A 20211-nucleotide genomic window follows, 5' to 3' on the forward strand; every position below is an offset into this window, starting at 1 on the left:
ACGACTAAAAATTCAGGTTTCGACCTGTTGCTCGCTATATTATTTTAACTATTTTCGATTCGATCAAAAGTTTGCACTATGATTCAATCAAATCCGACTGAAAGTCTCATGATTTGATCGGACTTAATGCGTGTGGGATTAGTTTTAGATCAGGTACGGGGTGTGTAAATACCTTGTAATCTCTTTATTAGAGTTAGAGAGCAGAACGTTTAAGCAAGGGTTTTGAAGGGAGAAGCTAGAGCTTCATCTATAAGTTGTTTCGTTTCTTGTTAATATTCTTATTATAGTGGATTGTTCGTCGCTTCGTATCGTGGTTTTTTCCTACAAGGGCATTCCATGTAAAAAAAAATCTTTGTATTCTCTGTAGTTGATCGTTTTTTTCGTTCTCTATTGCTTGTTTAATTCTATCTGTGCCCATTAAGGGGTTTTATTGTCCAACAAATGATATCAGAGCATATGTTGGGCTATCAAATTGAATATGAAAACTTGATATTGAGGGGATCAAATGCAAAGTTTGAGAGAGAGAAGTCACGGGTAAAAATAATTTAAAACTATATATGGAGGTTTAAGATAAAAGCCCTCCTAATTCACCAAGGGTTACAACACGCACTCATTGGAAAAGAGAAACATTCTGAATTGGTGAAGAAAGATGATTAGGATGAACTTGATTAGAGGGCGATTAATATAATTCAATTGTGCTTGGTCAATCAAGTCATTTCCAATGTTATTGATGAGACGACTACTGCAAGATTATGGACGAGGTTGGAGAGTATCTACATAATGAAATCACTCTCTAATCATCTACATCTAGAGAGGCAGATCTATACTGTAAAGATGGAGGAAGGGTCGAATCTCTTTAAGCATGTCAATGTCTTTAAGAAATTAGTTTACAAAGGGGGCATTTGCAAAGGGGCTACTGGCGATTTCCTCTTCACTTTCACAGCGGCCTACGGGTTCGATTCCAACACTCGAGCAGTCTATAACAGCCTTGCCGATTGTAGGGCTATGGGTTTCGTCAATGTAGATGTAGAATCAGATTTCATATTAGTGGTGAGACTCCTAAATGGGTATCTCAAGTCGAGCTGGAGTTGGATGTATTGGACACAGACGATTGATAAACTAAGTGTCGGTGGCCTGGTTAGTTTTTCCCATGTCCTGAGGGAAGGGAACGGTCTAGCGGATGGTTTAGCCCGAACAGGGTCAGAGCAGCAACTCTTCTATCTTACTAAGGACCCATCTGACCTTCCTCCCCAAATTAGGGGACTAATCTTTCTGGACAAAGTGGGCCTTAGTAGCCTTAGGGAAGAGCACGTGTCCACCTAAGTCCGGCCATAGTCAGAGTCATAGTTTTATTCTTTTTAGGTTCTACATGATAGGCTTTCCCCAAGCTTTTTTTTCCCTCGGGTAGCTCGAAAGCGGTTGTGGTTTCTATACATGGTTCCATTTCAATGATATAATACTCCAATTCTAAAAAAAAAAAGAGAAAAAAACTGTCTTTAGGAAATTAGTTTGCAAACTTATAGTGTGAATGTGAAGATCGATGAAGAAGACAAAGTCTTATGGTAAGGATATATACCTTGGACGTTGATACCGTTATCTCAACCCTTCAATTGAAGTGGTTGAGAATAGAGAGCATATGCGAATGTACTTCTACAGATGCATTTTTTACTAAGGAAAAATCATATGAGTGATAATAGGCAAAGTCATGATTTAGACCAAGTCGAAAGGCAAAGGCAAGTTGAAGTATTGGAATTGTTAGAGGTGGGACATATGAAGAAGGACTGTTAATATCCCAAAAATTAGGAAGAGAAATCAAATGATTCACTGAGGGAAGCTAATTCAAGGGAACCAGGTGAAGGAACGGATGATTGTGACATGTTGTTAGTTCTAAGATCAATTACTTTTATCGAGAGTATATTTTGGATATAAGGGCATTGTACCATATGTGTCCTCATGAGATTTAGTTCATCACATATAGTGAATATGATCGTGGCCTAGTTCTTATGAGTAATGATTATGCCTGCAAGATGATAAGAATTAGTTTGGTTCGCGTAATAATGTTTAATGGGTGGAGTGTACTTTGATTGACGTGAGGTATGTTATAGATTTGAAGAAGAATATTATGATGTCTATAGGAGCTCTATATGCACTCGAGTGCAAGTTGACCAGTTATAAAGGTGTTCTAAAGGTTTTGAAAGGGGCATTCACTATTATAAAGACATAAAGAAGCAAAAATCTTTACAGATTGATCAAAAATACTATATCGAGTGAGCGGAGTCCACATCGACACATTGTGGCATGCGAACATACGCTATATGAGTGAGCGCGGTATGAAAGTACTCCTTGATCGTTGTAGAGAAAACAAATGTGATCAAGTTAAAGACACATCTACCACGCCTCACCACCACCACGACTGCAGCTCATGCGCATGCGATGTTGATCTCATGACATACCTTTGATTTCCGATATAAACAAGTGAAAGATTCTACTATAAAGACATCCTCTTAAAATTCTCTTTTCAACTTGAGACTAAAATCAACATAAAAATTTAAATTTAAAAAAAAAAAAAAAAAAACTAACATTATTATGTAAAAACTAATATATATATATATATATATATATATATATATATATATATATATATATATATAAAATCCATCCTTTTCCTAACAGAATTTAGATAATGGTAAGGTGGGCCGATTAAAAAAAATAAATCAACTGTTATAATTAGGGCGGTCACTGGGCTAGGGCGCTTTAGCTCAATTTTGAATTGTTCGAGCCAAGCTAATTGACAATTTTGATTCTCCCTGACTGGGCCTGAGCCCAGCCCATTGACATCCTTAGTAATAAAAATTTCGTCCGGTTCAATGCCGACAAACCTTACCACTTTTGTGGAAGAGAGATGGCCCTGATACATGAAAAATTAAGGAGATAAAACCTTATGTTTGGGCAGCTAATCAGTAGCTCTTCGGGGCCCACCATGAAAGACCTTTAAAAATTAAAATTAAAAAAAAAAATTAATAAAAAAAAAAACCCAAAGCCTAAAAGATTCTTAATTCTTGAACCACCATGAAAGACATAAAAACACCCCAGGTTTTCCAATTCCAAGAAAGTCATGGACCGAAAGGTAGCTCCTCGGCCTTCTTTGGCTAACATGTCAAAATGGCCCAGCTAAATCTAAAAAATCAATGGACTTGAGTGTAACAACTCGTTCTTGTACTTGCCCATTTAAATTTTTGCTCCCGAAGTTCACTGATGGTGAGCCCCACCACGCAAGTTGTTAATCCAACCCATAGGGACATCATGGTGGACCCCACAACTTCACAATGGTGTGCCTTTGTGTGCATGCTTGAATTTCTTTCACAACCGTTCATTTTTTCTCAATCACGTGTGGTCCACCTGATGAGCGAACCAGCCCAAATTCAGGCCATTGCATGTTCATAGTGCGCCCATACGTGATGGAATGGCCCAGAATTCTCACATTTATGTGACGTGGGCATATTTGACTGCCGAATCACCCCTGAATCACGTGTATAGCTTCTTCCTTCCGAAAAACGAGAAAAAAAAAAAAAAAAAAGAAGCTTCTTCCCTACGCTGAGGTTTGCTACTTTCACAGGCGTACTTATGACTGTACGTAGAGCTGTAAACATTCACGTACAGAGCTGATTACATCCATATAGGCGCACATGAAAATATGAATTAGCATGAATGTGACATCTCAGCCTTCTATAAGGTTGAAAAAGAATGCTAGATCATCTGCCCAGAAAATTAAACTGTTTCACCCTTCAGGTGGGCCGAAAGGTACAAAGTAAATTGACAGTTGAAATATATATATTTTTAGCCGCTTATTTGTTTTGATACGTTGTAGCTCACATTAGGTGTGAAATGACCTGATTTTTATGCTAGAAGATCTAAACAGTGTAGCTCACCTCACATGTGTCATACTACGACACATGTCATGTGCATGTGTACGGCTCCCACCAGCGCGTGGAATAAGCAATTGCATCCTTTGTTCCCTCTACCTTCTCTCCCTCAATCCTTTTTAAAGTGCATATGGCCTAGTCTCAAACTCGTGCACATGATATGTGATGTTGAGTGGGTCGCGGACACTTTGATGTCTAAGATGGACTAGAGAAGGCCTAATCGGAGGCAGAAGTGATTATGATTGTCAAAACTCTAAATTAAGCATATCTCGCAAACGGGTATGAGTTATTTGACTTATCATATATGATTTTGAGTAGGAGAAGCTACTTTAGCCATCTAAGCCTGCTTTACTGGGTTGACCACATCGAATTTGCAAGCTTCCATCAGATGACGACGGTTGAAAGTCCATTTTAATTTCGTTTTTACCATTTATAGTAAGTTTTAGTTGGATAATAATTCTTGATCCTTTGAGCTTTAGGAGTCACCCCGGCCATGAAAAGGGCTTTAAAAAAATTAGGAGAATAACATTGTTAGGCCAAATAGGCACTTATTATTTTTGACCGAAAACCATGAAGTCCGGTAGAAATAATGATTGTCTATAAATGTTAAGTTTATTATTTATAATAAGTCACATTTTTATGGAATTGAGTTGGAGTTTGATTATGAAACTTCTTCCTAGATTTGCGATTGTCATGTAATTTTTGTGAGTCTAGAGAAGCTCCCACAATTTGGAATAATTATCCTCTTGAGAAAGACTGTGATAGACCTCATCATGTACATCCCTAAGTCACCAATATATATTATCATCAATCACATGGAGTGGATGGAAGCGAATTGCGTACTAAGTAAATTTTGTGGTGCCCACCGTCATTTATGCTTTCTATCAACTCCGTCCATCCGTTTTATCATATAATTCTAGGGCTTTAAACAAAAAATTATTCATATCCAAAGATCAAGTGGATGACACCACCTAGTGTGAATTGAAGTCTACTGTTGAAAAGTTCTTGGGGCTCCCAGAAGATTTAGATTAAGATGATATTTGTGTTTTCCCTTCATCCATGTTTGTGTGATCTCACGAACAATTTGGATGACAAATAAACATTAGTGGGGGCGTTAGAAATGTTTCAAAGGTGGAAATCAATAATTTCACTGTTTCCTTTGGTTATGGTCTACTTGAGCTTTTGATATACTTCAATTTTTTGCTCAACCCCTAAAATGATCTGGAAAAACGGATGGACGGCATGGATAAACCACATGAATTCACAATGGGCTTAACAGAGTTTACTCAGTACAATAAGAGTGTACTGATCAGAGTGGATAGTTCCTATCACGAGACCACTCAACATGTGAGGCCCAGTTGTAGGCCACACGTTGGATCATGAGTAGCTACGAAAGCAAAACGGACTAAAGCGACAAATGAGAATTCCTTCTTCCCTTCATTTACTTCTTTTGTTCCCTTTCTCCTTCACCTTGCATCCCTTAAAAGTACTCTGGCCCAAGTCGATCTGGACTCAAGACTCATCACATGTGTCACCCAATGGGCCCCACATGTAGCGATAGTTGGTTAATCAAAACCATTCAACCTTTCGGCACTATTTTAGATAGGCAATAGTTGAAAATTCATAACTAAGGGATGTTGAGAATTATATAGAAATAATAATTTTCTGTAAAATATAGAAACCGACAAATCTAAATTCAATCTGATATAAGGACGGGCTGAAGCACGTATAAAACATTGTCCTTAAAGCGTTATTTGCCCCTACTCAAGTAAATTGAGTATGCTGAAAAGGTTACAGATAAATTGATTCTAGGATAGGACAAGCTTGGCGTGGGTCTGCGTTCAGCAAAAACGAAGGCCTACTTATGGAACTCTTACATGGTATCTGGCAAAAACAAAAGGAAAATTCCAAAAAAAGAGAGAGAAGAAGAATTGTGAATTAGACCACTGCACTGGTCTGTCTTTTAGCCTAATGGTTCAGATGAACTGTTCTAGACTATACTGCTAGTCTGATCTTCAGGCAATGGTTCAGATGAACCTTGCTTTGTTGCTGTAATTTCTAGTCTGTAGGAGAGGAGTGGATATGGTTCGTATAGTTCTACTGGAGTATGTTGAGATGGATTGGAAACCTATCCAGACCCTCTTTATATAGGCTATGGTGGTTGGGATTATGGTTCAGGAAAATAAATCTCATTTAATCATTTTCTAGCTATTGGAGAAACTAGCCGTTATTGGCAGTTTCTAGCTATTGTGCATGTAGTGTAATGGTTACTGCATGCGGTGCACCGCCACTAGCGCCTTTACAGCCACATTGTCTCGCATGTCCACGCCCTCGCACCAATCCCATGCCCGAGACCGAGCCCGTGCGTGGGTGTTCCACTGCGTACATGCAGCCTCCATACTCCTTGAACAAGGTGAGCAAATATTATAATACTCCACTATTCTCATTTAAACCAAAAAATTTTCTCCTCCTTTTCAAACATGGGACTATTCCCAAAAACCTATGAAAAGATATTTTCAAACATTTTTTATATATATTATATAATAATTTTTTTTATTAAAATCTACATTTACAACAAGGGATGATCTTTATCATTGAAATGAGGAGCTAAATATAAATCGTCCAAAACTTTCTTCTTCTTCTTCTTCTTCTTTTTTTTTTTTTTTTTTTGTGAAAAAAGTAGGACTGAGCCACAATTCATAGGTTCAACTAAAGATTGTACAGTATGTCAAGTGGGCCCCGACAAAAAGGTTTCGGGCCTCACTTCTCGTGTAAAGCAATAAGGATAAAATAAATAAATAAAACCTAGCCGGGATCCTGATCATGGAAATCTGATGGACCCAATGCCTGCGTTATCTAAAACCATGGTGCCCCTCACTAGCCTAGGCAAAGCCAACCATGAATCATAAATTCTGTTTGGGCTACCGTTGCTAGCCCGTCTTGCCAAGGAATCAGCCGCCGAATTCGCTTCCTTAAAAATGTGATTGAATCTGGTGTTGAGTCTCCCGCGTAGTTGCTGAATAGCACCTAGCATATACCAGATGTTCCAGGAGCAAGTAGCATGGGGATCGTCAGTCGCATTCGCCAGAATTTTGGAGTCAGACTCAACCATAATGTTAGGCAGGCCCAGTTTGTAGCATAAAGTTAAGCCATCAAGCATGGCCTGCATCTCGGCTACCATGTTAGTAGATTGGCCGTAAGATCTGTGAAAAGCAAAGATGGTTTTCCCATGACGGTCCCTGCAAATTCCACCACCACCACTCTCCCCCGGGTTGCCCCTAGAAGAGCCATCTACATTAAGCTTCAGCCAAACAGGGGGAGGCTTCGACCACTTGACTATGGTTGGATTATCCAGCGACTTGGGAGCAGCGGATGGGATTCGAAGAGAGTGGAGGACAATCGAGTCAGCCGAGGAGTGCCTATCAGGAGCTAAAACTTTCTTTTTGACGGACTATATGATCGTCCATTCATCATCAATCTAAGATTATAGATCACCCACCATAAATCCCAAATGATGGACGGTTCCAGTCATCCAACCATCACCACATGCATGCCCCATAAGCACGACACGTGCCGGATGAACATGAGGTGCAACTCACACAAAACTAGATCCTATTCGTTCATGCCTCATCTTACTTTTTCATGCCTTAGCATCCAAGCATCATTGGATGCCGAAGTCTGCTTTGGGCTAAAAAAGAAAAAGAAAAAAAGAGAAGGTAAGTTCCATCCATAAAATGTAGCTGCAACGCCTTAAAACGCAGGAAAAGGTCTGTTCTTTTGCTTTCTCTCGTTAATAACATATATAATGGAATGTGTCACCCATGGAACGTGCTTCATTGAAACGTTAAAAAATCATCGAAATGTGACTCACGTGACCTACCTTAAAACGAATTTGTATGTTTAACGGAAGTTTATTTAGAGTCAGTGCTACTTCTGAAACGTCAAGATTACATTACATTGTAAAGAATTTTGCATTAATTGATAACGTGCCATGAGCACTTTTTTCGTCTCATGAAATGGGAACCGATGGAAAAAGCAATTTGCAGCAGGGGCGTCAACCCAACGTGCACCTGCAACATCCGGTGCATTCATCAGGAGAGGCCCACACTAAACATAGCCATGGCCCAGGAAACAATCTCCTCCGCTCAACAGGCAGGCCAAATATAGACATCTCCTTTCATAATCGTCCATTTGTTTCTCAATCACGTGTGGCCCACCTGATGAACGAACCAGCCCAAATTTTGCCAGTACTGCATGTTCATTGTGCGCCCATACGTACGTGACAAATGGTCCAGAACTCTCACATCTGTGTGATGTGGGTATGTGTGGCCACCGAATCACCACTGAATCACGTGAATAGCTTCTTCCCTTCGTTGAGGTTTGCCAATTCCACAAGCGTGTAGACTGTAGAGCCGTAAACATCCACGTTTATAGCCGATTGCATCTACACGGGGCACATGCAAATATAAAACACGTGCGTGTGTGACATCTGATCTTTCTATACGGTTGAAAACAATGCTTAGACCATCCTGCCTAGAAAATCAGACAATTTCACTGTTCATATGAGCCAAAAGGTTTAAAGTAAATTGATAATTAAAATATTTATCTAGCCGCTTATTTGTTTTGATACGTTGTCGCGCACATGAGGTGTGCAATGGCCTGATTTTTATATCAGAAGATCTAAATAGTGTAGCTCACCTAATGGAAAGGTGAGGTCTCACACATGTTGACGCGGGTAAGGACATGACAAGGCCGATCACCGTCTTCCTTGGGGATAATTAATCCGAATCCGGAGAGCTTCTCTGAACTCCTTATAGAGATTCCCTGAATTCATGTTGAATGAAAACAGAAATATTTCAAATAATTTCAAATAGATTGAGACCTAAATGGACCGCCCACCGTGTCATGGCTTGCGATTGTAGGAGGTTGAGGGCATCCTCTTATCAGTTCCTTTCCTTTGGACAACATTGAATCCTGCGTGAGACTTGTCATGAGGTGCCAAGTCAAAGGATAAAGCCGAGTAAGAATTCTTGAAAGTTGCGTTTCTATCCTACTTACCAACTGAACTACTTTATCTATGGTCTCGACCGGTTGCATTTGAACTCGATATTGAATTGTCGATCATAAACTGCCTATGAATCATGATACCTTCTATGATTCGGTCTCTGACAAGTCATTCCACATTGCCAACTACTATAATTTTTCAGTATAATCTGTAACAATTCGATTCCCCTGTTGATAATTTTGGTATTGCTGGATCAATAGCTGTTCGTAATCATTATGGTGGAATCATGATCAGAGAGGGCGTCTTATTTGTGGCTAATTAGATGGGCTCCTTATTCTGTCGGACACGTGAGAATTGTAATTGCTCCTACCATGCACAAGCACTGGATTTTAATTTGAATGCTACTAATTTCACTTTTTTATGTTCTAGCACGTTCATATAATTAAAATATTATTCTACTTCAGCTAACCAATCGATGAAATCTTCTATACACAATAAACCATTAAAATTGAAAAGTTTAGCCTTCCCTAAATAGTCCTATTTCAGCATGATCTAGTCAATCGTCTCTATGGACTGGTCGTCGAGCAACGTCGCCCCCGATATCCTCGTCACTGGAGCTCGACTCATCTAGGGTAGCTCTAAGATTCACATCCAAAAATGTTCTAAGGAAATTGTAGTTATGCCGTATAGCGACCACGGGCGGCTAAGCATCACCTTTGGCTCGGGGCGGAATTAGCGCATTCGAATACGGTTGAGGGTTGCCTACAACCCTTACATGGTCAACTGATTCTCTCTATGGAAAGCTTACATTTTTCTCAATAGATAACGAATCGCTCAATCACTATCCAAATGATTTTAATCCATTCCATTGTTAGTTGTCATCAGTCCTAGAGGAGTCCTCACTCTAATACCAATTGACACAGGAAAGGACTTAATGAGGTCGACCATTGTCTTCCTCAAAGATAACTAATCTGAATCCACGAAGCTTCTTTGAATTCCTTATAGGCATTCCTCGAATCCACGATGGATGAAAATAGAAATAATTTTTACTAATTCGAAATAAATTTATTGATGATTAAAGAAAATGATATTATAATCCTTTAAATAGTGAATTTAAACCTAGGATGGAGTTTCAGACTTAAAGTCCAACTCCCTAAAAATGTGACTAATATTTATAAACGGTCGTGATTCTACTAGACTTCATGGATTTTAGCCAAAAAATAGTAAATGCCCAATTTGGCCTAATCATATTATTCTTGTAATTTTTCTAAGCCCTTTTCATGTTCAGCATGACTCCTAAAACTCGTAGGATTAAAAGTTATGATCGAATTAAAACTTATTATTTATAGTTAAAACAGAAATAAAACGGACTTTCAATGGTCGGTCTGATGGAATATGGAATCTTGCAAATCCGGCATAGGCAACCTAGTGTAGCGGGTTAGTTGGATAAGGTAGCTTCTCCTACTCCAAAATCATATATAAAATGTCAAAAAACTCATTCTGGTTTGCTGGATACAACTGGTTTAAGGTTCTGAAAGTCCTAATCACCTCCGCCTCCGAATGGATCTTCTCTTGTCCACATTCGGCATGAAAGTGTCGGCAACCCGCTCCACATCACATGTCACGCTATAACACATTCCCCCGCGGTGCCATGTGTACGGTTCCCGCGAGTGTGTGGTATAAGCTAACCTCTTCCTTTATTTGCATCCTTTGTTCCCTCTTCCTTTATCTTAATTAAACCTTTTTTAAGTGCACTCGGTCTAAGTCTCGATTCAGGCTCACGATATGGGTCCCCCGATGTGGCCACATGCAGAGATGGTTGGTTAACTGAAACCATCCAAAATCTTGGCAGATTTTGGGTGGGCCACGATCAAAAGAATTATCCCGATAATTGATATTCAGAGTCAAAAGTTACCATCCAAAATTTTCTGTTCAATCACTTAGACTAAACTAAGATATCAACCGTAAGTCTACCATTTAGCATGAATTTTCAATCATGGGACATCCACGATAGCTCCCAAACGATGGATGATTTCGATCATCCGACCACCATCACATGTTAAGCACAATACATACCGGATGGACATGATCCACACAAGAAAACGTGGTACTTTATTTTCAAACCTCATGTCACTTTATCATGCCTGAGCATCAAGTCATTGTTAGATGCCGATCACTTTTCTGGTTAGTTAAGGGCAGCATGAGAAAATTTAAAGGGCACGGATAACAAAAGAGAACACGAATTGGAAGTTCCATTGGTTAAATGTGGACATCTTGAGGCCTGGTAAGCGCCTATGCATTTTGTTTTCCCTCTGGTACATTTTATATCTTATTCTTATTTGAATTTGTCATGCTTAGGGCTGTACACGAACCTGGCTAGCCCGATTAACTCGCTCGACTCGGCCCGACCCGGAACTGAGTTCGGGCTGGGATGAGCCATTTTCTTCGGCTTGAAACTGAGTTCGGGCCAAGTTCAAACATATCCGAGTTCACAACTCTTTAAATAGGGATAGCAAGCAATGGGAGAGAAATCATATATAATCAAAATACAACTAAAACTCTTAGAATTTGCAACTTCCTATAAATAATAAACTTACTATTTATAGACTGTCATGATGTCTACTAGTGCACAAGGTTTTTGGCCAAAAATAGTGTCTTATTTGGTTTCACCAAGCTGATCTCTTAATTATTCTAAGCAATTTTCACGTTGGGTACAACTCCTAAAGCCCAATGGATGAAGAGTTATAATCAAACTCAAACTTACTATTTATAGTAAAAATGGAATTAAAACAGGGAAACGACCAACGATCTGGTGGTTTTTCACAAATTTGGCTTGCGCAACTCAGCATACTAAATTAGGTGGCTAAAGTAGCTCGTTTTACCCCAAAATCATATATTTTACATCCGTTAACTCATTCCGGATTGCGAGATACGCTCGATTTAAGGTCCAACGGTCCAGATCACTTTTGTCATCAACCGGGCCTTTTCTGATCCATCTTGGCTATGAAACTGTCCACGACTCTCTCTACATCATTAACTCAAGCTAGTATATGCATAAGTTGATTTAGTCAAGCATGATGGTTCTCTCAATCTAAGAGCTTGAAGTAATCATACAACACAAATATCCAATAGGTCCGTACCAAAATCTCATATCCATGGACACTAACAATTTCATATGAGGTGGGGAAAAGGCACAAACTCATTGTTGAGTGTGATGGTGGAGGCTTTTCATCCTGGCTCGTCATTGGCTCCCTCATATGATGAGGGATAACCGCAAGTTCGTCACAAGACATACTAAGTGGTCATGGACTAATCGGGTGAAACCCTCTTCTTTTCCATGTTTAATTATGTTTAGGAAAAACCCACACATTTATTATGGAATTAATAACATGTTCACAAGGGACTCATGTTGTCGTGATCTTTAGACAAGATCATCAAATTCAAACACGATCATCATATTGTCTTTTCAAGGTGCACAACACTAACATTGCCCTATAGAGTTTGATTGCTGCGCAGGTTGTTTGCAAATAATGCTATGAGAAACTTGTGTCCAACTTTTTGGTTGGAGCTTGTTAAATGAAGTCTTTCTTTTTTTCCTTTTTTCTTTTTTAATGTACAGGTGATGCTAATGAAGGGTGCTGAGGAAGAACATCGCTTAGCTCCATTTCATCTGGTTAGGGAAGTCCTCAAAGGTAGCGGTGAGTAAACTCCTAGTAGAATTTCCACCAATTAACTCTGAGGTGTTGTGTTGGCTCCTGTGAATCCAGCCCCCGGGGGTTGAATTCCATTAGTGAGGGCTTGGATTTATTTTTTAATATTGAGAATATGGGTTGGAAAATTTTATTGTGGAAATCCACTTCCCAAATTTATCATTTCCATCTTAAGGCGCCTTTTATGATTTTCATCTGAAGGATCGGTTGAAAACTTTGAGAAAATGAATTCCCATGTGGCATATTTTTTAAAATGAAGTACCCCTCAAATTTCCCAAATTATGGGGCCTAGATTATTTAACCATGAGATTGGTGGACATTTATTGAATGGTTAAAAAAGAAAAGAAAAAAAAAAAACTAATAATCCCATTTTGATAAACAAGTGTCAAAGAAAAAGGTGAGGGTTGATCGCCCAATCTGATTTTAGAACTTATACTTTATAGACAGTAAATCTCTGGTCGGTTTTGATTGTTCTAATGCATGTCACGACTACAATTCTGAGTATCTGTGTATCAAGCGTGGTAAGTTGCCCGAGTATATCATATAAATAGGCCCAAAAACCCTTCAGAACCTTGATACTGTAGTAGAGTGTGACCGATGATACGCTGACACTTTCATATTAGTTAAGAAATTAAATACATGGCATGCAAGGATGTCATATTAAACTGTGATTACCATTTTAGAAGTATCATGAAACGAAATTTAGGCTCATTTGGATATTTATGGAACGGTTAAAAATGAAATATCCTACTCTCTTATTTCTACAAACAAGTATCCACAAATCAGAGGTTAGGCGTTTCCATCAATCTTATTTTCTGACTGTGACTTTAAGACATTGGTTTCAATATTTTGTCATTTTAATTTCAATAAATCAATACAATGTGTCAATTTTTGAGTGGATGAGTATCAAGATTCATACTCTACTGGAGTGTTAAATAAACCATCGACCCTCTCTCTCTCCCGACCCTGTCTCTTTCAGACACGTATATCCTCCTACTTCTGTTGTGCACCAAAACTCTGTGGGGCCAATCATGATACTTCCAGTACTCCTTCCATTATTTAGGCCACCTCATCTTCGGATAAGGATATCACACAGATTGGAAACTCAAATGGGCCACACCATGGAAACAATGGGGACAGGGATGCCGGCATTAAAGCCTTCTTGGCCCCATCTAAACTGTAGATCAGGCTGGTATTTGTTTGATCCCTTACACACTACCCACCTTATAAAAGGGTTGGATGTTTAACATCACAGTGGGCCTCATGAAGGTTTTGATGGTGGGTATCTCCTCTCCACTGCTTTCCTTCCTTCGGTGTAGACAACTTGAGTTTTGGGTCTACCTGGGTTTTGGGCTAATGCAAGATGGACAAATAGATGAATGGCGTGGATGTCACAAAGAAATTATTGTAGCAATGTAGGGATGCGGATTTCACAAGAAGTTCCCGTGCAACAATACAGGTGGGGCCCACCTATATGTTTGTGAGAAATACACCCTGTCCATCCATTTTTCTAGTTCATTTTAGTTCGTGAGACCAAAAATTAGGTGTATCCAAGGCTCAATTGGGTCAACCCAAAAGGAAACAGTAGAAATTTAGTGGGCACAGTTGAAACATTCTTATGATCATAAAAAGTTTTGTATCATGCTATCTTTTTGGCGTTTTCACTTCATCCCATTGGTAACGACCTTATAACCCGTTTGGATAGCATATAAGCATCAAGGTGGACCTCCGGAAGGTTTCAACGGTAGGAATTTCTTTCCCCAATTTTCCCTCTCGTGTGACTCACTTGAGTTTTGTATCCAGCTCATTTTTCATCACACATCCTAAAATAATCTTGTAAAACAGGTGGACAGAATGGATTTCTCACACACAATGCATTGGCCCTCTCAACATACTTGCGCAGGATTTCCGGCAAAAAGCCTTTTGCAGGAAGTTACTGTGCAAGTATGCTGGGCGGAGGCCATCTCCACGTTTGTTGGAAATCCACCCGTTCATCCTTTTTTAAGCTCATTTTAGTAGAATCTCGAAAAAAAGAATTGGATCCAAAATTCAAGTGAGCCACGCCAGAAGAAAAATTGGGGAAAGAAATACCTCCTGTTGAAAGCTCCATGGGGTACACCTTGATATTTATATCCCATCAAATCTGCAAAACTGTTTATAAGGTCGTTACCACTGAGATGAAGTGAGAAAAAAAACATAAAAATTATTCAGACACAGCTTTTATGGCCACAAGAATATTTCAACGGTTCTCAATGAATCTCTACTGTTTCCTCTAGTGTCGCCCATTTAGGGTTTGGATCCACCTCATTTTTGGTCGACTACCCTGAAATGAGCTCGGAAAAAGGATGAACTGTTAGATTTCTTATAAACATGGCTGTGGGCCCCACCCAGCATGCTTGGGTAGGAAGTTCCGGCAAAATGCTTTCGCAGTGAATCCCCGTCCGTTGTTTTGACGGCTTGTGCTACGCAGAGGCTTGATGGACAGGCACTCATAAATTATGCAGTGATTTATGACGGTGGAATCCACTGTAAATATGTTATAAATAAAATCAGATGTATTGGATGATCCTGGTCCCTCATCAACGAGGATATGTTTGCTGTACTTTTGACTGTTGTAATTTAAACCATCTTTTAGGTGTTCACTACTACACTAATTAGGATATTATTTCAGGTGTGGGATTTGTTTGAATCACGTGTATCCTACCTGTAGGTTGCTACGTGCAATATTTGTACTTCCCATTACATTTTTTTTATTTTTTATTTTTCTTTAAACACGCACACACACACCCACACACTCACGCCAATATAGAATTTCACCACCTATGATACTCGAACCCTTGACTGGGTGTTGAAACTCTCGAGAGTCTACCACCCGAGAAAGAGCAAGGACCCGTACTAACCATCACATACTGACAAGAGTATGTAAGCTAGCTTTTCCTTTATCCACGTCCAACTTAATAAGCGTCTCTTATCGCTGGGAATCTTGTGAGTACGACAGCACTTACTGGGAATGGATCATGGCTCAAAAACCGAAAAACCGACTCAATTGGATGTTCGAACGGGCTTGACTAGATATTTAATCATTATAATTTAAAATATTAATAATAGGTGGGATATATTTAACGCAGAAGCAGTTATTATAAGTTACAGGAGACCAAGCTCCCTATTGCCTATTCCTTCCCAAAAACTTAGGGCCTGGATGCTTTCCACGTTGCAACCTAAATTGAGTGCGGATAGTCTGTGTTGAGGGCATAGGCACTTTGAGTGTCGTCGCTTCTCATTGTTCCACGTTATTTCCGATGACTCTGGCTAACAAGATAGGCCAGATTTATAGGATTTCTCTCCTAAATAGATTGCTAGCTACGCAACTTAACTTTTAACGTGTGTAACTTTTTTGAATCATACCATAATTTTGTGTTAGATCTACACCGTCCATCAATTTTTTCATATAATTCTAGAGAATGAGTCCAAAAATACGGCACATCCAAAGCTCAAGTGAACCACCCATCGATTTTTCTAGATAATTCTAGATCATGAGCCCAAAAATAAGGTACATCCAAAGCACAACTAAATCACACCACAGGAAAAGCAGTGGAGATTGAACTAACTACTGTTGAAACTTTTCTAAGTCCAACTGTGGAGCTTATTTTCCATCTAACCTGTTCACAGGATCACACAGTTACCTGCATGAAGTTAAAATACAAATATCAGCTTGATTAGAGCTTCCATGGCCCCAAGAAGTTTTCAATGGTATAATCAATTCCTTCTGTTTTCAGTGGTGTGGTCCACTTCAGCCTTGGATCTTCATTGATTTTGGGTTGGTATAATAGAATAATCTGAAAAATAGATGAACAGTGTAGATCTAAGAAAAATATCATTATGGGGCCCACGTGAATTTCACGCATCAAGAAAATCCATTGCTTGTTCGGGAGCAGGGGAGCAGATTAGCTGACACCCCCCGTCACCCAAGATGATGCAGCCCTTACCATGGGGCCCACCTTGATATGTGTATTCTGTATCCACGCTGTCCATTCGTTTTTCCACATAATTTTAGGGCATTATTTAAAAACTAAAGCAAATCCAATTATCAGTTGGACTATACCATAGGAAACAGCTGTGATTGACCATTGATGGCCCACAAAAGTTTTGGATCAAGTTGATATTTGTTTTTTTCACTTCATTCAGGATTATATGAACTTATTAATAGATTGGATGACAAATAAAAACTATAAAAACATTAAGGTGTGTTCATCTCTATTATCGTCATTTCCTACAGGAACCAATCGAAATGAGTTACGCATAATATAGAGGGATCCGTGTAATGTATTTGAAGATTTGCAGAGATATATAAAGAGGATTTTATGGTAATACAGTTAGAGCACATCAAACAATGCTACGTCATTGTTTAAGCTGCAGATAAAAAAGCAATCATAAAGGAGCGGTTATAAGACAAATGGCAAAAGAAGAAACAAAGAAGGCTAAGTATTGTTGAACGGTTATAGCAACCATCAGAACATATGAATGATTTAGATGTCCAAGGAAAAGTTATAAATAGCAAAGGAATTCAATAGGAATGGGATCTCGCACCAACCAAACATTATCTTTCAATAATCCTTTCAATTACCAGTCAATTACATTTCTTAGTGTAATCATTCTACTTTTTCACCAAGTAAATTACATTTCCTTGTGTAATCATTTACTTTTCATTTGTTATTTACATTCTATAGTGTAATCCGTAACATTAATTAAGTAGCTGCTAAGTTTAGCTGTAATTTGGGTCTACGCTCTTATGTTGTATTCAATTCCTCATTTGGGGAAGTATTTCGCAGTGGTTCTCTGCAACCAACTATAAGAATCCCTTTCTCGTTTCTATTTTATTTGTACTGAAAAGTCCTTTCGTACAAAAGGAAAAGGTTTAACGTGGAGAGACAGTCTGTGGAGGGTGGATCGTGTTGGGGGACCGCGAAAGCATATAGAGATGAATCAAGCAAAGTATTTTAATCGCACAATCAAGCCTAATCACAAAGACTCTGAATTTAATGTGAAAAAACTCTTTCAGGAAAAAACCACGGCACAAAACAACAGTAATGCACTATAAAAATAGAATATTACAAGAGATAGAGATTACTCGATTCAAACATAGCTCGAATCACTAAGTTATGCCCTTGAAAATCCTAGGAATGAATTAGAAAGCCTTGAGATACCCTATATTCCTGATTACACCTTTAAGAGAATCACAATCGAAATAGAAAACAAATCCCAAGCTTACGCAATTTTGTATAACTCTGGGCGACTGTTCAATGAAACCTTTGATGGCACTTCGTTGTCATCAAACATAACACCAAAACATTCCAATGATTAGACATGGAAAATTCAGATTTTTTCAATGGCACTTCGATGGCATCGACGACTCATCTATTGCATCAAACTCCTCTCAATGGCATCGAGCGGGACACCTAAAGTGTACAACAACCAAGATGTGATTTCTGTACTTTCTCGATGGTATCAAGCATCTATTGATGGCATCGAACAACTCTCAATGGCATCGAATGGTCTATCGATGGCATCGACAGACTCTATTGCTAAAAGATTTGAGACATTAACAACAATCTCCACCATGCCTTCAATCTTCATTCTTCATAGCTTCATTTCCTCCTCTCTAATTTCATCTTACATCATAGCTTCATTATTGCTTCTTGTGCATCCTTTGTCTTCCTTTTACGTCTTCACTAATCCCGGAGAAGTTGCACAGAACTTAAACTTCTTTAAGGGAACCACCTTAATGAGCATGCGTGTCAGCCTGATTCGCGCTTGTGTGAATTTTCTCTAGAGTCACGCTTCCTTTCTCGAGTACCTGTCGGATAAAATGGTGACGCACATCAATATGTTTAGTATGCGAGTGATAAACATAATTTTTAACTAAATTGATCATGCTTTCGGTATCATAATTGACCATCATGGTCTCCTGCTGAAGACCTAACTGATTTATCATCACCCTCAACCAAATACATTCCTTGAATGCTTCGGTCACTGCTATATACTTAGCTTCGGTTATGGAAAGAGCCACCATAAACTGAATCTTTAACATCCAATTGATTACTTCACCCGCTAGTATAAATGAGTATCCAGAAGTCAACCTTCTACCATCCACACTGCCTGCATAATCAGAATCCGCATAACCTACTAACTTGCCCCTTGATTTCTCAAAAGATATGACGTAGTCCTACGTACCTCAAATGTATCATAGTAGGCATTTCACCACCTCCCAGTGTTACTTTTCGGGGTTAGATATGTATCTGCTAACAATACCAAGCACATGTAAAATATCCAGTCTAATACAGACCATGACATACATCAAGCTGCCTACCACGCTTAAATAAGGCACACGAGACATTACCTACTTTTCTTCATTTATTTTAGGACATCATTCTAAAGATAGCATGAAGTGAGTAATGTGGAGAATGTTGACCAGCTTTACCTTGTCCATCCCATTCTTGATCAATGCCAAAAACCCTCTTTGTGGCTCCGGATCTTTCATCTCAAATGTCCCTAATAACCGATTCTTCAATAAGCCGATCTTAGATATGCTATAACTGACAATCAACATGTCATCAACATACAACGCTAGGATAATGAACTTTTCATCATTCAGTGTCTTGAAATAGACATAATGGTCATATTCACTCCTGGTAAATTCCTAGCTTACCATAAAGAATCAAACTTTTTGTACCATTGCCTAGGCGACTATTTCAACCCGTACAATTACCTTTTTAACTTATAAACCTTGTTCTTTACCCCTTTTATTTCAAATTTTTTTTGTTACTTCATGTAGATTTTCTCTTCCAATTTTCTAGAAAGAAGTCTTCACATCCATTTATTCCAGCTCGAAATCATATTAGACAACCAACGTCAACACGAATCTGATAGATACTTGCTTCACAACTAGTGTAAATATTTTAATGAAGTCAACACATTCTCTCTTAGCATATCCCTTCACTACCAATATTTTCTTGTACCTATCATGTTTCTTCTTGAAGATCCACTTGCACCCTATTGCTTTTCGAAAAACGGAAAGCTCCGCTAGCTCTCACATCTCATTTTTGTAAAAGGTGTTCATCTCATCATCAGGCTCATCAAGAGCCTCTTGAAGGGTAAATGGATCCCCCTCATCCACATAAGGGAAAAAATGATATTTGAGTAATCCCTATATCTCGCCTATCACCTATGATCCCGTAGCGGATCCTTCTCACAGGTGGTTGTTCCACCTACTATTGTACCTCTATCTGTGTATTTGTATCAACCTAAGTATCATTTGTGTCTAATGAACGTCCACAACCAACTTTTTCGAGTCCTCGTGTTCAGTCTTACCGGACAAGGATCCTTTGTCAAATTTGTCGTCACCGCTACTGATGATTTTCCCTGTGACCCAGTCGTATAGCTTATTAGGTCTAGTTTATTTCCTTGAAAAATGAAAATCTTTGTTCTGGCTTATTTCTCTTCAAGGTACAAGGAAAGCGTACAACTTATTAGGTCCGGCTCATTTATCACAAAACAAAGATGTATTTCTTAGCCC

The 20211-nt window shown here is 38.9% G+C and overlaps 1 protein-coding gene across 1 annotated transcript in view; it reads left to right on the forward strand.

Annotated features, from left to right (window-relative positions):
* Nucleotides 1–834: 834 nt before the first annotated feature.
* LOC131226008 (UPF0481 protein At3g47200-like) overlaps nt 835–20211 on the forward strand; it is a 31413-nt gene continuing 12036 nt past the window's right edge. Inside the window, exons 1-2 of the mRNA XM_058221645.1 lie at nt 835–1137; nt 12548–12626. Of these exons, the coding sequence (XP_058077628.1) occupies nt 835–1137; nt 12548–12626 (382 nt within the window). The remainder of the gene's footprint in view (nt 1138–12547; nt 12627–20211) is intronic.

This window comes from Magnolia sinica, chromosome 14 (genome assembly GCF_029962835.1).
Source record: "Magnolia sinica isolate HGM2019 chromosome 14, MsV1, whole genome shotgun sequence".
Classification (NCBI taxonomy): Eukaryota; Viridiplantae; Streptophyta; class Magnoliopsida; order Magnoliales; family Magnoliaceae; genus Magnolia; species Magnolia sinica.